Source organism: Cupressus sempervirens, chromosome 5, assembly GCF_028749045.1.
Source record: "Cupressus sempervirens isolate cs-2001-9-10 chromosome 5, ASM2874904v1, whole genome shotgun sequence".
NCBI classification, from domain to species: Eukaryota; Viridiplantae; Streptophyta; class Pinopsida; order Cupressales; family Cupressaceae; genus Cupressus; species Cupressus sempervirens.
Genome location: NC_143122.1, coordinates 258400722 through 258423884, shown reverse-complemented (window position 1 = coordinate 258423884; position 23163 = coordinate 258400722). Strand labels below are relative to the sequence as shown.

The window sequence follows — 23163 nt, the reverse complement described above, 5'->3', positions numbered from 1 at the left end:
AGGGTAACCATCCCATAGTACCATCAATCATGTGCAGCTCCCTCTAAATGTAGTGTGGCATATTTTATTGCCTCCACTTCTGTCATAGGCCTCAGTGCTAAGAAGGTATCAAGCTTGTGAATCCAAGCTCACATTGTCATTTTGCTACTACCATCAAATGTAGTCAAGGAAAGCTTGTCTATAGCACGCTTTAATTCATTATCCTCACCACGAGGTCTCTTATCCTCTCACTACCTTGTAATGCTCTCTCCTTAGGTTAACAAACCACTTGAATGTCATCCTCCCTCGCACCTATGGAGCTAATAAATCCCATTTGTCATTTGCAGCCATGAGGATATTTGTGAACGTCTCCTCTCCTGCTTCTTTTGTAGGTGCTATCTCATGCTCATCTCTCATGATGGTAGGACAAGTAGGCCTTTCTGCTATCCTAGAGTGTGTCCTATGAGCTCTAGGCAACCCCACTGCACTCCTATTTCCCCCTTGCTCCTGATTTTGTCTAATCTATGGGTTCATGAGCTTAACCATGGTTGTGAGTGCCTACAAAGCCTAAGCCATCTGCTCCTGTCCTGTAACCAATGGTCTGAAAAATTCCCTTGTTTCCTGATCCTCATTCCTATTGTCTCTTGGCGGGCTACCCTTTTGCTTGTCACCCATGTTGCCTGGCTACTTGTCAAATTCTTGTTCCCTATCAAACAAAGCTCGCCTACGAGTGTAAAATTTGTTAGAGCCAACCTCAGGTGGTTGCATGTGATTGCTAAACCCTCAGGATGGCATAATTTAACTCTGATACCAATGTAATATCCCTTGCAATTCTGATTTCTTCACCTGAGAATTTTGTCACACTTTTCATACAAGGGATGTATTCCAGATCTAAATTTTGATTGCTTTCTAAATGTCAAACTTTAATAAATATGCTTGCAAAGAACTCTAAAACATCTAACAATAAAGAAGCAAGTATTTTTTTTTGCATTTTTTTGAAATATATAAGCATCAACTACAAATGAGAAAATATGCATCTACAACAATAAGACATTAAGGTAATGCCTTCTATGATGTTCAATGATATCCTAATCTCTTATAACAAATTCTGATGTAAGACTCTGATATAAATCAGATTACAATACCTCACAATTGATTTCTAAATTCTTACACATGCCCTATGATATTCAAATCTATCCTCCATGCAATGCAAAATGAAATGGATAGGAACCTGGAAACCATTCAAGAAATTTGGATTTTACTGTAGCGAGTCACTGTAGCAGCGGCGGCACTATAGCAATATACGACTAATTCCTTCAATCATACTCCACAATTTGGCCCTAGGCCACAAATTTGGCACAATGAAAAGACTGGTTTGTCTTCTCGAATACCTGCAATCCTTCGGAATATCTTTCACCAATATGCTCAAATGAACACCTGTATGACGTCCTCCCAATACCAAATTCACTAGGTATTTCACCAGCTCAAATGGAGGCACACAAAAGAACTTTGTTCACCAGTGGCAAATGCTGAAACCCTTGCTCAGAGCTCAAAGAAATCAAATAAGAAAATAATGGATGCCGAGCAATGAAGCTCTCGCCTCTATTTATTCTTTTCCTTCACCCTTTTAGAAGGAAATAATATATTATTTAATTGCACTCTCTAAAAACTTCCCCCTTTCTAATACAACAATTAGTTGTGCTTCTAGAAAATGAACTCTCTAGAAGCTTCCCCTTTCAAATACAATAATTAGCTGTGCTTCTAGAAAATAAAATTAATTAAATATAGTCACCTTTATATTTAATTATTTATTGACTTTAATTTTATTTATTTCTCCTTATTTCTCCACTTAGCCTTCGGAGAATGAAAGGCTAAGAACTCCATTGAGGGCCTAGAAGAAGGGGGGCATTTACATAGTTGCATTTTTTTGGTTCTATTTTATGTAACACGTTGCTGAAACACATTTTGCATCAAATGCAATCATCTTGAGACGACTTATGCGAGTGAAATAGGCAATTTCCAAAATGATAATCAAAAACAATTGGGTTATATGGAGGCAAAGCAATAGTGAGAGGGCATCCAAAATAAAGCATAGGATATTAAATGACTTGTGGTGGGAATGTATGGAATATCTCATTAAGTTCACCAAGCCTATTATGATCATGCTTAGGTACGCAGACATGGATAGGCTTTTCCTTGGAGAGATATATGATGGCATAGACCCAATGCTTGAGAAGATCAAGCAAATTGTAAATTAAAACGAGCAAGATCCTCAAGAGACCTTCTTCAAACAATTGCAAGTAATTGTTGTAAAAAGATGGAACAAAATGACCACTCCTTTGCATTTGTTTGCCTATGCATCGACACTCAAATACTATAGCACCCAATATACTGATCTACCAGGAAGGCTACCACCCTATAGAGATTTAGAAGTGTTTGATGGATACAAGGCAGGATTTCAAAGACTCTTTCCTGATTATAATATGTGTGATTTGATTATGGGTGAGTTTATACAGTTTTTGGATGCAAAAACTCTAAGTAATGATGCACTTCATCATCGGTTTAGGAAAGATGCTCATAGTTGGTGGTACCTCCATGGTCAAAGATTCCAAACGTTGCAGCCCCTTGTAATCAAAGTGATATCACAAGTAAGTTTAATTTTTAATAAATTGCTATTAGTTTACTTTGTCTTCAAAAATTGCTAGAAATTGTAAGATTCAAGATATATAATTTAAATTTTATTTTAATACTTTACATGGTCATGTCTTCATGGGGGTTGTTAGTTCATCTGCTTCAGAAAGAAATTGGAGAACATATTCTTTCATCCACTCAATGAAGCCCAATAGTGCAATAGGTTGAAATCAAAAAGAGTGGAGAACTTGGTATTTGTGCATTACAACTTGTGTCTCCTCTGACACAAGACAAAAGAATACAAAGAAGGGGAGACAAAGAGGTGGGATGTAGATACAGAGTTGGCAAACTTGGATGCTTCTGGTTCTCGACTTAAAATTGAGGATTTTAAAAATTTTAATGCCCATACTATTATTGTTGGTTCTAATCCCATTGGCCTTAGCTCTGTTGTTAAGTCAACTAATGAGAAAGGGCTAGGAGAAGAAGATGATGATGATGACGAAAAAGAAGATGAAGAAGATGAAGATTACTACATTAGTTGAGACTTGAACTTCAAAAAATGATACCTAAACTTCTTGTTATGATTCATGGATCATGATTTAATATTAATGTTTTGAATATTTGATGTTGAACTTGAAATATATGATGGTATGATCTTGATTCATGATGATATAATTACAACTTACAAGTTTAAAGTTTATGCCTATGGTGTTTTTGTTGTTTAAATGATTAAAATCATATAATTTTATGCTACTATGTGACATTCTAATTTTAACTTATGCTTCTAGGATTCATATATATATATATATATATATATATATATATATATATATATATATATATATATATATATATATATATATATGTTTTTGTACGACCCTTCCAAAATTTTATCGTACCAACAAACCGGTTCTTCGAACCCTTATCTCAAATCGAACTTGAACCAATTAAAATGTATGTGTTACACATGTATATCTTTGCCCTCATATGTTTATACATATATGATATATGTATTAATGTATAGGTAAGTTTCATGTATTTTCAGATCTATTCGAATACATGGTATATAATTTGGGCTCATCTTTTGTATTGCCTTATCATCTGTAAATGATGCTTTCATTGACTCTTGTATCATTTAAACATGTTATATAAGGGAACCCACTAAACTAAGGAAGAGTGGAATTTCCTCTAGTCCCACCTCAGAAAACTTTGCAACGTATTTGGCAGACTAACTTGCTTTACTCTATTATACTTTAAGCAATTTAGAATATTGGATCTTGTAGACTAACTAAAATGGTGGAAAGGATTTTTATCCCAGGCCAAATTTGACAAACACAGACCCTTTTGCTAATCATATTCTCTAAGGTTGCGCCAACACCCTTAATTATTCTTAATAAAGGTGCAGACATGTAAAAAAATTGTAATTTGGGCACACTCATATTTGTATGCCACGAGTCACATACCTTACATATATACAGCGCATCACACTGAGTGGTCATTATGATTCTTAGTGGAGATTGATGGATTTGAAAGTTGCTAAACTTATATATGATATTCTCCATAGCAAGAAACTGGTAAGATGAATACACCGATAAAAATGAAAGGTGGTAAGAGAGAGATGGCCTTTTGGAGGGGAAATTAGTGAGATTAGGTTGAAGAAGATTATGAATGAAAATCACTGTTTAATTGTTAGGGCTGTGATGAAAATCATAGGGGAAGAATTCTCTGCTTTAATGGTTAGGCCAAAAACAAATACTGAGGTAATTGCTATGTTTGCAGCAACAATCCTTCATGTTGATTTTGACAAGGCTTCTGTTTATGATCTTGCATGAGTTTGTTGAAGAATTTTCTGCTAGCAGAGCTAGATGTTGTCCTGGGCAACATAGATGCTAACCATTGCATTCCCAAGCAAAGTGAGTATGGGATTGTAAACCACCCAGTGTTTGTTGTTAATGTTTTAGCCCAGATATTAGATAAACATTAACATGGTATCAGAGCTAGGTTCAGATAACAACATTAAAAGAAGTCTCTTGTGTCCATTAGTCTAGGTTCATATTTTAGTTCTCTATTTCATTGGCAATTTGAGAGGATTGTGCTTTAGAGATCTGTATTAAAATATCAAGTCTTTTCTCAGAGTTTGTATGTTTGAGAGGTTTGTGTTATTAGTTGTGACAGGGAGTTATTGCCGTTTTTTTTCCTTAAATTTTCAAGAAGAGATTAAGCATCATTCTTGTCAATACCTGATTTCGTGTCCTCAAGCTTCTTGTCGGCATGATTTCTTTGCTCTCCCACAAGCTGAGATTGATATGTTAATGTTGGCAATCCTGAATCTGTGTACGAAGATATTCACCCTGCATCTTGAGATGGAGGTCCAATGATCGATTACAGTAGCAGGGTGCATCGGGCATATGGGGCTTCACAGGAGCATGTTGATTTGAAGCTAACGATGAAGCTGCCATTCTAGATTGTTAAAATCAGACTCATCAAATCTCTTTTACTGTCATCTTGTTGACTGTGCATATCTACAGGGAGTTGAATTTTTTAGCTCATATGAAATTATATTCTGTCTAGACTAAATTGTTGTTGTTATATTATGAATGCTAACAAGGGTATTCAAGCTCCTTCTATTTTTAATGCCTAGGTAATAGTTGTCAATCTTCATTGAAGAAGAATGAATATTCTCTGCCATTATTCTCTCTCTCCTGGCATGAAAGGTTATGTGCACGTACGTTCTTTTCTCAATGGATTTGCCTCAAAGGCAACGTGTCTCTCAGAAATTGGATGACTCACTCTCCATCTGTTTCAACCTTATTTAAACGGCTCCCTCTTGGTGACATCAAGTGTTCTATTTTCATGCATCATGGACTCTCCTCCCATTATCTCTGACAGATACATTCAAAAAGCTTTGGTTGTCATATTTATTCCAATCTTATTGTCGCCTTTGTAACTGTTATTTATATGACCTTCAATATTCTCCTTGGTGGATTATTTTTTGTCAGTTCCTATGAAGCAGTAAAGACAGTATTTATCAAGATTATTGTCCATTATCTTTCCACATATTTGGCCAGATATATTACGTCACAGAATAAAAGTCGAAATGCTCTCCTCTTGCATTTGCTCATTATGATCGGACAAGCTAAGTTCTTTCCTCTTACTGTCTCAGGTCAATAACCAGTCGTCATCTCCCACAGAATACGCACGACATATAGTTGGAGACTTCCGAACAGAGCAACCACGCAGCAATAGTGAATTGTTAGTAGAGGAGCATCTCTGAGATTTTGGGGAGCCATGGGCAGGAGGGAGAGATATATATGGGTTTCTTGGGAAGGCTATAATACTAAGGCAGGACCATCAAGTGCTGGAACTTCTTCTCAAGCATCCTCTCATTGTGCAAACTCTGAGTGGACCGGTTATCACGAATATATCTTCTGTGAACTTATTAGAGCCTCCAGCAGTTAGTGTGTTGCGCATTTCATAAAATCACAAAATATTGAGCGGTGTCTGCTGAATCTCTCATCAGTATGAAGTGTCTCTGCCTTGCAGGAGATGAGTCAGGAGTGCCATCTGTTCATGATGGTCAGTTCTTCAAGAATATTCTCTTCATTCATTATGATGTGGACGTTGGAACTTCGAGAGTTATCTTGTGCAACTGCCATCTGCACAGAACGCGAAAGCTATAATGATCAAAAGCAGATATATTTTTTTCAAGAACAGAGCACTGTTTTTCAACACTTCATTTCCTTCTGCAATCAATTTGGGCACTGACCAGTTCTGGAGCTGGAGAATGTGATTGATGCCTAAGGGAGAAATTTGGTTTTGAAAGTCATCTGCAAGTAAGAGCAGGGGTCTGGTGTTGGTCACTGAGAATGGTACCTATTTCAGGCGAGAAAGAGGAACTTAAGCCACCCAAGAAAGGGGAGTCAATATGCAAGAGAGTGCACGAAGAGTTGATTTTGTTTCCAGGAAAGGATGTTGCTTCAGATTCATTGGGATCATTATGTCCAACAAAAGTATGCTGCTTCAGATTTTGTCCATAATGCTGACATGGACAAGTAACTATTGGAGGTTGCTGATAGCAATGAAAAGAATTCACAGAGATAAGTATCCTATGATTGAATTTTGAATTATTTTTTCTGGAAATAGCGTATGCTCTCATCTATATATTTCTCTTCATGGTAGTATGATTCTATGCACTTCTACCAATCTCTTCCAGGACCAATCGAGCAGGGGTCTGGTGTTGGTCACTGAGAATGGTACCTATTTCAGCCGAGAAAGAGGAAGTTAAGCCACCCAAGAAAGGGGAATCAATATGCAAGAGAGTGCACGAAGAGTTGATTTTGTTTCCAGGAAAGGATGTTGCTTCAGATTTCATTGGGATCATTATGTCCAACAAAAGTATGTTGCTTCAGATTTTGTCCATAATGCTGACATGGACAAGTAACTATTGGAAGTTGCTGATAGCAATGAAAAGAATTCACAGAAATAAGTATCCTATGATTGAATTTTGAATTATTTTTTACTGGAAATAGTGTGTGCTCTCATCTAAATATTTCTCTTCATGGTATTATGATTCTATGTACTTCTACTAATCTCTTCCAGGACCAATCGAGAAGCAATGGGGTGATAAGAGATTGCAGCAACATCTGGTATGGAATCTTGAAAAGAGGATTCTCTTTATTTAGGATCATGTGAAATCTTGGTGTATGTTACTAGTATAAGCCTGAAAGTGAGCTTCGTGCTCGGTTATATGTCTGTGGAGAATTTTAGTAAGTTCTTTCTATAAGATTCAAATTCTTGGAGATCATTTTGTGTGATATCCTAACATGTGACGGTGTGTTTCAGTCTTCAGCTAAAACATGTTCCAATTTGGAATTGATATCATTCTTGAAAATCTTTGTCGGTGTCGTAAATTTCAAGCAGGATTCTTTGTGCTGGCACCTGAGTAGTCTTGTGCACATCCTGATTGGTGATGACCACAAAATTCTTTGTGCAATTACCAGTGATTTTCAAATTAGCTATCTGAAAGTGGTGTAAGGTAACTTGTTATTCCAGGCTTGTTGCAAAGATCCCAGAAGGCACTATAGGAGTGCAGATTGGAGCATTGTACATGTAAGATCATGTTGGCTATCACTGATTGTCACTATGTTCAATTTATTCTAAAAGGAGGATTTAAGATTCACAGGGAGCTTGACCAGCAGAGGGAGAATGCCAAATCCTTTTGCTGTGAATTATATAGCTCGTGGAAAAGTGTGACTACTAATACTCCTTGTTTGGTCAACATAGGAATCAACTCTAATTTATTGGGCTAATCGAAGCAATGAGTTTGTTGTTCCTATTGAGAGGGAGTCTCAGAATTCAAACAGTTCCTTGAGAAGGAGTCCTCTGTGACAGAAGTCTGAGGTGTAATCTCTTGTTATTGCATTCTTCTCTAAGAGAAGTCTAGGTTGAAAGCCCTTGTTCCACCCTCTACAAGTAGGTACAGTGGACCACCCCCTGCGTGTAGGCATGGTGGAAATGTATTGTTCTCTAGAAGAAGTTTGAGGTGAAAGTCCTCATTCCACCCTCTACGAGTAGGTACAGTGGATCACCCTCTGCATGTAGGCATGGTGGAAATGTATTCTTCTCTAGAAGAAGTTTAAGGTGAAAGTCCTCGTTCCATCCTCTACAAGTAGGTATGGTGGACCACCCTCTCTGAGTAGGCATGGTGGAAATGTATCCTTCTCTGGAAGAAGTTTTGAGATTAAAAGCATAGTTGGCATAATCGCCGAATAATCGGCGAGTTTCTACTCATCGCCGAGTTTTTGGGACTGGCGAGTTTTTCCCAAATTTAATCGCAAGAAAAAATCGCCAAGTTTTTGGAAAAAATCGCCGAGTTTTTGCAAAAAATCGGCGAGTTTTTCAGAAAAACTCTTTAAATTTTTTTTTTTTTTTTTTTTTTTTTAATTTTTTTTATTTATTTGTAAATTTATTTTTTTTTTGTTAAAAACAAAAGGCAAAAAGCCTATATATATATTATGTAAGATAAAGAGTTACAATATGCTAGTAGAGCTAGGAAGAGGAAAATGTGATTGTAATGATATTTTTACTTCTAGTTTGACACAAATTATTTACTATTATGCTTCCCGCCATCAGCATTCAGCATGAGAATGTGACTTTGTACCCACTATGCATTTATATATATCTAAACTCCTGCTTCTTTCTTTTGTGTTCTCTATAATGAACTCATTAGATGCATCTTCTCATTGAAATTTGCAAAAAAATGTATTTTGTATTAAATTTTAGCGGCTTTTTTAGGTTCCCGAGTTTTCCCGGGTTTTTTTTTTAAATGGCCGAGTTTTTCCCGATTAAACTTTTGGGGGGCTCGGCGAGTTTTTGGATTTGGCGAGTTTTCCAACTATGATTAAAAGTCTTATTTCTACCATCTGCGAGAAGGTATGGTGAAAGATGTGTGTGACTTCATTCTATGTTCTTATGAAGTAACTATGATATATTATGTTATGCTTATCATCTTTGATTGCAGCTATGTTTGCATGCTTGAGTAAAGATATCTCCCTTGCTAAGAGGGAGTGTTGAAGATTGTAGCTTTGATAGAGATCTTTATCTCTGATCTTATGAGAGAGAAATTTGTTTGTTATGACCGTTATGGTCATCTTCAGCTGAAAGAGATATTTGTGATCATATTTAAGTTATTATTTTTAAGGACATGTGTCATACGTCATGCGAAGAGGCATGTGTATGGAAATATGAAGTGTTGAATATGTGGAAATAAGAAGGGTCTTATTTTTTGGGATTCAAAGAGACCTTCGTGTGATAGGTGAAGAGTCTTATGCAATCTATTTATATGATTGCTTGGTATATTGTAAATCAATCAAGTGGAAACCTATCTACTTGAATATGACAGAAAGAAGGTATACAACTAATATAAGGATGTCCTTCTAGCTAATTTAAGGATTTTTCATCACTATTAAGCTGCTAACAAAGATCCGAGTCCAAAGGCTTGGTGATTACAAAGCATTAAAAGCAGTTCGACTAACAAGAGAAAGGGTTGCAAAATCCAAAAGAAAAGAGAACAATGATAAATTATGTGTTGTAATCATAATTATAAAGGACTACCTTCTAAAACCCCTCAACATAAAGATAGTTATGTAAATTCTATGTTATTTCTATGTATCCTTTTGTAAGATAAATCTTTTGAGAAGGTATGCCTTCTCAAATCCCCAATCAAGATGGGGTCTATGTAATCTTTAATAAACAAGACATAATGTCCCTGGCTACATGGGGGGTTTGCTTCCCCATTCTTTTTCCCCCGGTACCTGCAGTTTGAACAAGGTAAAAATGTGAAGTTCTAAATTCAAAATTTATAAAAACATATGGCATACGCCTTTTATTGAGCCAAAAAAAGAAAAAGAAAATTGCGTTATCTAACTAATATTTCTAGAAGTTTCTTGGTCAGGGTTTTTAGAACAAAAATCATGGGGCTTCTTGGTGGATTTTTTTGTAATAAAAGTCATAGTATTTCCCCTAAACATTTCATGATGAAATTTCTGAAGATATTTTGCTCAGTTTGACAAAAAAAACAAAGTGGTGATTTTTTAAGATAAAATTGTGTGATTTTCTTCTCTGAAAATCACAAGCAGCTTTCGTTCAAGTTTTTTCTGAATAAAAATGAGGGTTTCTGTTTTGATTGATTGTACACACTAAAATTGAGGGTTTCTGAATAAATCAGGTGGATTTTTTCTTTCAAAAATGGCGCCATTTTTTATAGCCTGTTTGCCATTTGCGAAGGTTTTTTGAGATCAAACGGCAGGTCTTTTTGTCGCATTTCTTCTAGTGCCTCAAACTATCTTTTTCCAGCCTGTATCAATGGTTTTCTACTCACAGCAAGGGTTCTCTCACTGCAAATTGCCACTGAAGAGGTTTTGGTACCATCTTGAAGGAAATCGTGCTATTTTGAAGGGTTTTCGGCACCAGTTCTTGTCTACAAATCACAACTAGATGTTATTTTGCTGGTTTGTGCACTGTATTTGTCTTCATGCAAGGGATCTTTTAGGGAACTGTCATTCATTTTTCCATGACTTCATTCTCCAATTGCGGCTGATTTATGGTTTTTTTTCCTCTGTTTCAAGTTCACACATTGGTAGGCACAAGATTCTTTGTGATAGGTTTCTCAATACTACAGACGAGGGTTTCTGGCAGCCTGCAAATGAGGGTTTCTGGTTTTTGCAAATTGTGCAATCAAGTTTTTTTTGCTGCATTGAGTTCTGTTCATGTTGCTGGCAGTTCAAAAAAAAATATATGGTTTTATGCTCCAAATATGGATATTTCAAGCCCGTGCCTGAGGTTTCTAGGGCAAACTGTGTTCTTGCGCGATGATGTTTCCTCCAAAGCAATGGAGGGCTTTTGCCTAGTTTTTTAGACAACTTCAGGCAAAATCGTGGATGTTCAAAGATCTGAAGTCTTTAGAGCAATTCTCCAAAAAATCCATGCAGGATGACTTCATTAGCCAACATCATGTTGGAAGCCAGCCAGAGGCAAACTTGGTCATATGAAGAAATTCTGCAGAAAGCAGTCGGCTGATCAAAGATCCAACCAGGGAGGGTGTCAACACCAAGCTCATGTCACAATCTACTCAGGGGAGCAGCTTCCTATGATGGCCAAAAGACCACAGATTATGTCAAGCCTTCTGCATGGAGTTAGTACAATGATCATTAGGTAGGGTATTAGAGTAATATTGTAATATTTAGCTTGAGATGATCGTTTAAATCATTTGGTTGGTTTTTAGTAACTTCCATTTCTTTCTTCAGTTCTCACTCATTTCCATTATGGAAAGTTCCTCTATAATCTCTTATATAAACTATAAATAGTATTCTTCTCCTTTGTTAATACAATCAAACATCTTTTCACTGCTTAGTAGGATTAGTTTCAGAAACTTGTCCTAAGGTACTGGCCGTGGATTATAATATGCTTTGTATTGCATTGGTGTAAATAGCTGGGTAAGATATACTAAAGAGAGTTATTAAAATCAAATTAATAATAGTTTAGAGGGAATCTAATTAGTAAATGGTAATAAAAGTAAATATGTTCAAAGGATGGAAGCTGTGAGTCAATGTTTACTATTGTAGAGGATCTCAAGACAATTGGATGGCTTTACAGCACTGTGGCTTCACTTCACAGGCTAAGGTTTCCACACAGCCCTCTGGTGCTTTCGCAGCTAAAAGAGATGGCGGGAAGTTTCTTCTGAAAGTACAAGGTCATGGTGGCAGTTGTTAACAAGCTGCTGATAGGGATTTGGATGGAGAAGAGGGTGACAGGTTTACAGTGGAGCATCTGAAATGGCGCATGCAGCAACTGGATTTTGAGGGTTTTGAAGTGCGATGCTCATCCCATATGGTGCCCGGGAGGACCTCTCTTAATGTGTGTTAAAATGGACTGAAGATGCTGCAAAAGGCTCCACAGAAATCTGTGTTGGGGTTGATTTGGTGCAGCAGCATCAGGAAATTGGAGATGGCTTCCCTCAAGCCCCCCCTTTGACTGATGGCCAGCAGGGCTGGGGTCCCCTTAGTCCTGTCGTTCGGCAGAAGGATGCTGCCTTTTTAACTTCTGCCACTGATTGTTCTGTGGTTGTAGAAGCAGATTTAGAGGCGGAGGTTGATCATGATGTGGCAGTCTTCTCAAAACTGGGTCTTATTGGTCGTTTTAGAGTGCTAAGGCCCAGTCTGATTGATCTTCATAAGCAGATTTCAGAGTATTGGGATGTGCAGATTTACCCCTCAGCAAAAGGTTTTATCATTATCGTGTTTGAGCATGTGCAAGATAGAAATAAAATTTTGTGTGATTTTCAATGGTACTGAGAGAACAAATTTCCATTCATGTTAAAGCCTCGGCGCCCAGAGTTTTGTCTGGCCAAGGAAGTGTTTGATAAAATACCTTTGTAGGTAAGACTGCCGAATCTACCTTTACATTTATGGTTTGATTTTTGTTTTGAAGTTGTAGGAGATGCTTTAGAGAACTTTTTGATGGTGGATGAAAGCTCTTCAAATCTGCTTCATTCTACCTTTGCTCAGATTTTGGTGGAAATGGATGTGGCAAAGGGACTTCCAGCAGAAATTTTGATTAAAACTTCCAAGGGACGTTGGTATCAGCATTTGGATTACGAAGGGTATACCCTTCAGGTGTAGGCTTTGTTTTCAGACAGGGCATAGGGCAGCTAAATGCAGAAAAGAAATGGTGTACAAGCCGGCATCATGGTGGAAGGATGCTTCAGCATAGCACTACACAGTAGAGAAGAAGGGGGAAAAACAAAAGAGTTTTGCTCAATCTGTGTTAGGTGACTTGCAGCCTGAATCTCCCAAGGAGAAAAGGGAAAAGGCTATGAAAATTAATGATTTGCAGGATGTCGGTGGTGCTAGGGTGTATCAGATGAGTGAAGGGGCTAAGACCCCAGTGGGGAAGGAAAAAACTCCAGTAGGGACTCAAGATAGGGAGGATGCTTGTCTGGATGCTGCAGCACAACAGCATCAAGAAGAGGAATGCCTGGAGGATAATGGCCAGAGTGGAAAAAGGATGTAGCTTGATTGGAAGATGGTTGGCAAATGGTGCGACCCAAAAAGAAGCGCAAGTTAAAGCTGCAAACTTTTAGATGACTCTTCATTCTAGGATAAAAGGAAGCAAAGATAGTAATTCTTAATTCTAAATGCTTATGGTTCGCTATGTACATTGTTTAGATTGTGATTTCCCTTGGTTTTAATGGCCTTTTGTTTGGGATGGTGGAATCCCTGGATGTTTCCACCCTTGGTTCAGGCCATACTCAATCCCGTATTCTAATCAAAATAATCTTATTACCGATCAAAAAAAAATGTTCAGAGGATGTCTAAGGCCATGATTCATTTAATACAATTCTTTCTTCACAATTAATTCCTAAACAGCAGCACAGGACAATAATTTGGTTCCTTGGAACCTAGCTTACTACTTAGAGTTGTTAAAAATGTTACCATTCAGTGTATTGGAACACTTGCTGTTTTAAGAAGTATCCACACACACACATATGTGTATTACTACCTTGTCAATTTGATTCTGAATGCAGTAACCGTATCAAATGATATTCTTCTTATTATATCTAACGATCTTCGGATTGATTATATTTACATTCATAAAGATGCTTTATATAACCCCAATTGCTATCGGGTGTTATCATTGATAATATGTTAACTATATCACTCACACTGATTGATAAATCAAGAGTTTACCTTGGCTAATAATATTGGTTATTAAGGAATTGTTATCAGGTGTGTTTAGCATCAGTCAATACTAATTATGAATGGATGTTATTAGTATTATATATATTGAGGCATGACCACGTAGGGTCCTGCCCTTACTTGGTCATGTTTCAATATATATATATATATGCTATGTTCATTTGTTATCTGCAGATCAATATCAATAACACTGGCAATAAAGATCTCAGACTGAAATGTGAATACAAGTTCCAGATTATATCAGATTAGAGTTCAAGCTATAAATCAATAACGAATAGGTCTGTCAACAAAAGGATATCAACCAGAAATAAATTGCTTAGTCTCCACCAATCAAGATCTATAAAACTTTACATGGTATCAAAGCCTAATTGGTAGAGAGACTATCAATCTGATTATTTTATAAAAAGGACAAATGTCAAATAATGTACAAGTAGAGAACAGACTCGAAGGAGCAGCAAGCTTCTTTTCTTGAAAAATTCAAATTACTACAATTATTGAAGAATTAGAATTAGAATCTTTTATCAAATCAGACATTTTGATTCCTAAAGATGAGGCAGAAAAAGCTACTTGGAAAAGAAGAAATAATAAAGCCAGAAAAATCATTGTGGATTCTGTAAAAGATCATATTCTTCCATCCATATCAAACCAAAAGAAAGCATTTGAAGTATTCAAGACAATTAAGGATTCGTTTGAAATCAACAACTCAAGTAGATTGATTACACTAAAAAATCAACTAATGAATACTAAAATGACTAAAGGAGAAAAAATCTCATCATACTTTGGAAAGATCTCCGAAATTAAAAATCATCTAGATTCTATTAGAAGCAAAGTAGAAGATCAAGAACTATCAATAATAGCACTTCGAGGATTGCCATTATCATGGCAAGCGTTCATCCAAGTAATGAGCAGCCCTTATATACCACCTTTTGATCATCTAAAGAATGATTGCACATCAAAAGAATCAAGGACATCAAAAGAATCAAGGTTAATCTCTAGAGAGATCATCTCAAATCAAGAGGGAGAAAATCAAGCCCTCTTTCCCAGTTTCAAATTATAAAGGGAAAACAAGAAAATTTAAAGGGAAGAAATATGACAAAAGGAAAGAGAATTATAATTTCAAAAGAAATGACTTCTCAGAAGTTAAATGTTATAAGTGTGAGAAACTTGGACATACCTTCAGAAATTGTTCGGAAAGGGAAACCATCTTAGCATCTTTAGCCAAAACAAAGAACGATGAAAATCTATTATTCTACTCTGCCTTATCAAGTGAGATAAACCCAAATGAAAGTGTGTGGATAATAGATAGCAATGCTTCCCCGTCATATAACAAGATTCAGAGAAAAATTTGAAACCCTTGAAAATTATACTTCTGAAGGAGTCGCTATTGGAGACAACTCCACTGTCATGTCCCCATTTTGGAGGCAATTTGATTTAATTAAAATAATTAATTAGTCATCCTCATAAAATATTCATTATTTTGGATAACCTAATTAATTAAATTAATTAAATCAAATTGCCTCCAAAATGGGGACATGACAGTCCGCCCTTCCTGAAATTGCTTGTCCCCAAGCAATGGTTGAACAATAAACCAATCAAGCTGCCTGGATCCCAAATACCTAATTAATTAAATTAACTAAATCAAATTGCCTCCAAAATGGGGACATGACAGTCCGCCCTTCCTGAAATTGCTTGTCCCCAAGCAATGGCTGAACAATAAACCAATCAATCCGCCTGGATCTTAAATGTCGTCATGAACTATACTACTGTCAATTAACACAGGCTCCTGTAATATCCTCTACAATATAACCAAGAGGAATCCATAATCAAATTGATAATTACAGCTCAACCAAACTCCAAAATCACAACTGCCACAGTCAAAAACCCACGAGACACAAACTCTTAGAAAATCAAAACCCAAGTAAAGTGGACAAATCAAATTGCCTCCAAAATGGGGACATGACATCCACCCATCCAGTCTAAGGAATTGGGACCTATTCTATAAAACTAAGGACTGGAGTTACACTAAAATTAAAAGATGTCCTATTTGTACCAAGCATAAAAGGAAATCTAATTTCAATTTCTAGATTAGTTGATGAAGGATTTCCAGTCACCTTCAATGAAGATAAAGTCTTGTACTGGCCTAAAAACTCTAATCTAAAAAATGCTATCACCATAGGGACCAAAGATGGGACCTTATATAAATTATGCAACATTCAAAAACAAGCCCTTAATCATGAAGTAACAAAATCTAATGAAGTTTGGCATAGAAGACTTGGACATATTGGATTTAGTTCTTTTCCAAATATAGAAAAAATCACCTCTGGAACACCAAGCCTAAATTCAAAGCACATAGGCCTTTGTAAAGGATGTGCTCTAGGAAAGAACATATAAAACCTTTTCGTCCTAGTGAACACAAGTCTAAATCAGTTTAGGGACTAGTTCACTCTTATTTATGTGGGCCCATGCCAACACTCTCTCTAGGAGGTTACTCTTACTACATTATATTCATTGATGATTACTCTAGGAAAACTTGTATCTACTTTCTAGAAGTGAAAGAATCTAATGAGGTTCTATCAAAATTTAAAGAGTTCAAAGAAATTGTGGAAAATCAAACCTTAATGAAAATTAGAACTCTAAGATCTGACAATGGGGGAGAATATACTTCTAAAAGTTTCAAAGCTTTTTATATTTCTATTGGGATTAAGAGGGAGTATACAGTACCATATAATCCTCAACAGAATGGGGTAGCAGAAAGACTTCTAAAAATTTCAAAGCTTTTTGTATTTATGTTGGGATTAAGAGGGAATATACAATACCATATAATCCTCAACAGAATGGGGTAGCCAAAAGAAAGAATAGAACCATTGCTGAAGCAACAAAAGTCATGCTTCATGATCCAAACCTACATTTTTCATTTTGGGCGGAAGCCACCAACACTGTTGTATACATTCAAAACATATGTCCCCACTCTATACTAGAGAACATAACACCTGAAGAAGTTTTTACAAGTAATAAACCTAACTTAAGTCACTTTATAATTTTTGGTTGCACTGTTTATATTAACATACCCAAAGAGAGAAGAACTAAGTTAGAACCATTCGGAAAGAAAAGGATATTTGTTGGATATAGTGAAAACTCAAAAGCGTATAGAGTTTATGTTCCTAGACAAAGATTAGTTGAAGTAAGTAGAGATGTCATAGTTGAGGAAAACACAACTTTAAAACTATCTACAAATACAAAAGATGAGCCCATTACAGATTTAGATGAGAATACTCAAACTGAAATTCAGAGGGAGAACACATCAGAAGAAAATGAACAATTACTAGATACAGAAGATAGAGACATCTCCAATACCAAGAAAAGGCCTTTATGGCCAAGAAAAATGATCCAATAAAATAATGTTGAACCAGATGAAATTTCTAGGGAAAGCAAGAATACCATAAACAAATCTTGTTATACTACCTTAATAACTGAGCTTGCTAAATCTGAACCAACAACTGTTGAAGAAGCCTTGACTTGTCAAGCATGGAAAGATGCTATGGTTGAAGAATTTCAACCGATACTACAAAATGATGTCTGGGATATTGTACCTAGACCAAAAGACAAATCAATTGTTTCTTCAAAATGGCTATATAAAATCAAATATGCAATAGATGGCAGCATTGAGAAACATAAAGCAAGGTTTGTTGCACGAGGTTTTTCCTAGAAGGCAGGCATTGATTATGAAGAAACTTTTGCTCTGGTTGCTCGTTACACTTCGGTCAAGACAATTATTGCAACTGCAGCAACTAAAGGTTGGAAGATACATCAGATGGATGTAAAGACTACATTCTTAAATGGAGTCATTAATGAAAAAGTATATGTTGAGCAACCTGAAGGTTTTGTTGTAAAAAATAAAAACCTATAGGTGTGTAAACTCAAGAAGGCCTTATATGGCCTTAAAAAAGCACCTCGAGCTCGGTATGAAAGGATCAACAGCTACCTCACCAAATTAGGATACTCTAAGAATGAAGTTGATCCTAACATATATTTCAAAATCTCTAATGATGATATGTTAGTACTTGTTTTATATGTTGATGATCTATTTATAATAGGAAATGATCATCTAATTGAAAGATGCAAACAGGATCTTGTAGCTGAATTTGAAATGAAGGATCTGGGCTTACTACATTATTTCTTGGCTCTAGAAGTATGTCAAAACAAAGATCACATATTTCTAAATCAAGGGAAATACACTTAGAATATCCTGACTAGATTTGGGATAATGGACAGCAAACCACTTGCGACTCCAATGGAAACTAATCTACACAAGTTAAAAGAGGAAGCGGTACACTCGGAATCTATCGATCCGACTCTTTACAGACAAACCATTGGATCTCTCATGTATTTGGTAAATACTAGGCCTGATATCTACCATGCCACAAATGTATTAAGTCACTTTATGTCTGAGCCTAAGAAAATACATCTAATGGCTGCAAAACACATTTTGAGATATCTACATGCCACTATTGGTCTTGGACTGTACAGAAATGTTGAAATCAAACTTGAAGGTTATACTGATTCTTATTGAGCTGGTTGTTCCATTAACCGTAAAAGTACAACCGATGTTGTTTCAGTCTCGGATCAGCAATGATATCATGGTTCGGTAGAAAACAACCTACAGTTGCCTTGAGCTCCACCAAAGCTGAATACATGGCAGCCTCTATGGGAGCGCATGAAGCCATATGGTTACGGAAGCTATTATTTGGATTATTTGGAAAGAAGTTAGATTCCACTGTGATTCATTGTGACAACCAGAGCTGTATCAAACTCTCTGCAAATCCTATGTTCCACAATCGATCTAAGCACATCGAGACTCCTTACCACTATATCAAAGACATGGTTGACAAGAATGTGATCAAGCTGATCTATATCAGCACAAATAATCAAAATACTGATACTTTTACCAAACCTCTTGCAAGAGTGAAAATAGAGTATTTCAGAGATGAACTTAGTATGACAAATTTGTAATTATATTTGTAAATTTATATATATTCATAAATATTGAAAATTAGATTGTTTGCAAACTTGTAAAATAAAAGGTGACGATCTTTGATATGTGTTTAAGGTCATTATTGTAAGGTGCCGATCTTATCAATGGATGACCAAACTTCTAACCCCAAAAGTGTTGAAAGAAAGTGTTATCATTGTTCTTTGGGCCGGATTTTGCCAGACACCATGAAAATTATTATAGTACATTGGGCCAGATTTTGCCAGACATTGATAATCATCATGGTTCTTTGGACCGGATTTTGCCGGACACCATGATCATTAGACCACAGTTGAGTGTTACTTATACTTGCATATAAGCAAATGTTTCAAACCCTTATTGCTAAAGAGGGAGTGTTAAAGATGTTAGCATTCAGTGTATTGAAACACTTGCTGTTTTAAGAAGTATCTGACAGTATATTCAATTACACACACACACACACATATATATGTATTACTACCTGTCGATTTGATTCTGAATGCAGTAACCGTATCAAATGATATTCTTCTTATTATATCTGACAATCTTCGGATCAATTATATTTACATTCATAAAGATGATTTGTATAACCCAGATTGTTATTGGGTGTTATCATTGATAATATGTTAACTATATCACTCACACCAATTGATAAATTGGTAGTTTACCTTGGCTAATAATATTGGTTATTAAGGAATTGTTATCGGGTGTGTTTCGCATCAGTCAATATTAGTTATGAATGGATGCTAATAGAATTATATATATTGAGGCATGACCACGTAGGGTCATGCCCCTACTTGGTCATGTTTCAATATATATACACACTAAGTTCATTTGTTATCTGCAGATCAATATCAATAACACTGGCAATAGAGATCTCAGACTGAAAGCTGAATACAAGTTCCAGATTATATCAGATTAGAATTCAAGCTATAAATCAATAACGAATAGGTCTGTCAACAAAAGGAACTCAACCAGAAATATATTGCTTAGTCTCCACCAATCAAGATCTATAAAACTTTACAAGAGTGATCTGAGAAACTAGAAAGCATCAATTAAATATTCAAATCACATTGGCTGCTCAATCGGCAAAGATCAATCTGACAGGAGATAGTTATAACTTATAACTTTCAAATTCAATTCTTGCTATATACTTATTATTACAAGGTAAAATCTCAATGCTCAATGCTGGGATTTACTATTTCCTGGAGATCATGGCAGACTCTTAAATTGTCCCCCATTACGAAATGTCAACCGACAACTATTTTGTTCTGTGATGCACTTACCTTCAGGAAAATCTATGGTATTATAAGAATTTATTCTAAATGAACAGTTGCTCTTGTTCACACTTGTAGTTGAAAGAAACTTATAACATCAATTATTAATATTATACTTGGAGGAATTTTATAACAAGCTTGATAGGAACTTGGAAGCTTTGGAATGCTCGTCACTCAAGTTCTGTAAATCTGTCTACTGTTCTGCATGTTCAAATGGATGGCCTTTAATGATTTCCTTATGATTCAATAACTAATTCTGTTCTACATCAGCCTCCTCAACTTCATGAAGAGACATATATGCACCTATTGAATATATAAGTGAATACGTAAACAAACTTGGGATCCATCCAGTGATCCCTCTTTTTTCCACTTTTGACCATATATTTTTCATGGCTTCGGATTTTAAAGTTTGACAACACTGCAGGGACCAATTTGTGCTCTTTAACATATTTAGGCTAAGAAATAATAAATGTGCACTTTTCTGGAGAAATTATACACAAACCACGATTACAAATTATTATTTGCTAAACTCCACGTAATACATTTCAGATGTTTCACCTACCCTGAAGAGTAAATCCTTATTGGGGTATACAATTTAATGTACGAGTCATCCAAACAGTATTATTTTAACCTATCTATACTTTGAAATTGATGATTAACTTTGTGGCCAGACATCTTGAACAGCATGCCGTTGGGTTTATTACATCATAGTTATTATCACTTTCTCTTGCATAATATGGTGCCCCATCCATGGAATTAGAGGAAGACGAAATTGAAATTCTCGGATGTTATCATCCTTTCTCCAGCTTTATCAAATAGCATATATATTGCTTTGTCTGTTTATGGATGAAGGGTCTCATTTTGCATTGCTGTGAGGCTGGTTGTCATGAGGACCCCATTAGTTTGTTGAAGAGGTTTCTCAATAGCTAAATAAAGGCAGATCTGTATTTGGCATGTATCTTACAGATGTTGATTCGTTTGGAGAGAGACATTTATCCCTCAGATTAAGGACTGAAAAATCAGTTGGAGGCGAGATAGAAAGTACCTGTAGAGAGGATCACTGTCACCAATGCTCGCATTTAAAGGCACCAGCAAGCTAAGGCTTGCAATGACCATAAGCAACACCAGTGGAGTCGAATCCCGCCCTTCTCTATCTGTCATTCTTGGATATCTGCAATTTCCGTTAGCTGAAAACATTTATTTTGCATACACCCTGCAATTGGTCAGTAATTTAGAATTGGAAACATATCAGTGTACCTAATGATTCAGCAAAATCCCGACTCTTCTCCAAAACAACGGAGCTTAAAAATGAACAGACCCTGCAAAAGAAAAAAGAAAAATATTTTATCAAAACCTTGGACATATTTAGTACAATCGAGCTCTCCTGTGTAGCCTAACTCCACTTCTCCCTATGGTCAAAGAAACCAAAAAGTACAGAGACTAAAACAAATTGCCTAACTTGGTACGTCCAGTGCAATCCCAATAAAAACATCCTCCGCTTCAAGTTCTTTAATTACAAAACCCCTAACTAATGAGAAACCTGGATGCTTAGCTAATATAATTCAGTTATCCAAATTCGAATAAACCAGAACTACTAAAATTCCAGTCGCTACAGATAAACCATGAGCTGGATGTATTTCTTGGAACAAAATTCTCGGATTTAGCAAAACCCTACTTGCTAGTATAAGCAGCTATAATGAAAATTACGTCGCTCCCGAAAATCCACCTCACTTCTATTTCCAGAACTCTGAACCATCTATAATTATTAACTCCCCTGAAATCGAATCATGAAGAGTGTTAATGACAAACCCCAAAAAACAAAAGCGAACTACCAACTGAACTGGATCGCGAACCCTAACCATGTCTTTCTTGCAAGCACAATTTATTCATTACAAATTTTTGAACTGTGCGGACTTCAATCCAGCAAAAGGCATCGTAAGAGCAAGAAATTAAATATATGAAAACATAAAACTGCTGAAATTAAGCCTAAGAAAATTCAAATTACCGCAAGCATAACAGGTCAAAGGTCGCATTATCCAAATCCTAAACTGTCCGATAAATTATTGAAGTAGAGCTGTGGATGCTCGTAAGGAAGAAATAAGTCGAACTAGATGTGTTTCTAACAGACAATTCTCCCGAATGTCAATGACAGTTTTAAGATCTGAAGTAAACTGATGTGTGGGCAATTTTTTCATTTTTAGAATAAATTGTATGCATAAAATATAATAACAATCTCTGATTATTGCCGTGAGAAGTTTATGGCTCGGTAATTTTGATGAAGTTGGAAGGATTAGCAGTTCGATGGCCATGGGTTAAGGCTGTTCTTCATGTCATGTTACACCCATATATTTATTTTTTTTATTAATTTTTTTAAATTATTGTTGAAAATTTAGTGTTAATTATTAAGAGAGTTTGAGAACAATTATAGAATGAAGTCAATATACAAATAGATTAAATGAAGGAAGTAGAATTAGAGTTTAAATTTATATTGATTGGGAATTGAAATAAAATAGTGTGATATATTTATCATTTAGTGATAGAAAATAATATTAGAAATTAGATTAAATATTAATTGAATGAAGGAAGAAGAATTGGAGTTTAGATTTAAATTGATTAAGAATTTGATTTAAAATGATGTGATCATTATCATTTGGTGATAGAAAATAATATTAGAGATTAAATCATTTAAAGATTTGAGACAAGATCATACTTGCAATATGGTTCATTTAACATAATCTTGTTCCAATAGCATATATTCATCTTAATTAAAATCAAATATTGAGTATCTACAAAGAATGTTAGCAATGATGATATTTATATAAGAAAATTTGAGTGGTGCTAAGAAATATTGTTAAAGACTTACAACAAAGAGGAGACATATTTAACTTTCTCACAAGCAATCAAGTCATTGACTCCCTTGATGACATTAACAATGTCATAAATAAAGAATTGTATTAAATTTGATGTTGAGAAGTTGGGCAAATGTAAAGTAAGACTAAGTGTATAGTTTAAT

At 35.7% G+C, this 23163-nt stretch overlaps 1 protein-coding gene across 3 annotated transcripts in view; it reads right to left on the bottom strand.

The window, feature by feature from the left end:
• LOC149555525 (Per1-like family protein) overlaps positions 1-22328 on the bottom strand; it is a 53182-nt gene extending 30854 nt beyond the window's left edge. Inside the window, exons 1-3 of one of the 3 annotated variants that reach the window (XM_089829597.1) lie at positions 22156-22328; positions 21408-21469; positions 21196-21337 (exon numbers count right to left, since the gene is read on the bottom strand). In XM_089829597.1, coding sequence (XP_089685723.1) covers positions 21196-21311 — 116 coding nt within the window. In that variant the 5' untranslated portion in view covers positions 21312-21337; positions 21408-21469; positions 22156-22328. Of the gene's footprint in view, positions 1-21195; positions 21470-22155 lie in introns of those variants that run through there. The other 2 variants (XM_089829596.1, XM_089829595.1) reach the window with 2 other exon arrangements.
• Between the last annotated feature and the right edge of the window lie 835 nt (positions 22329-23163).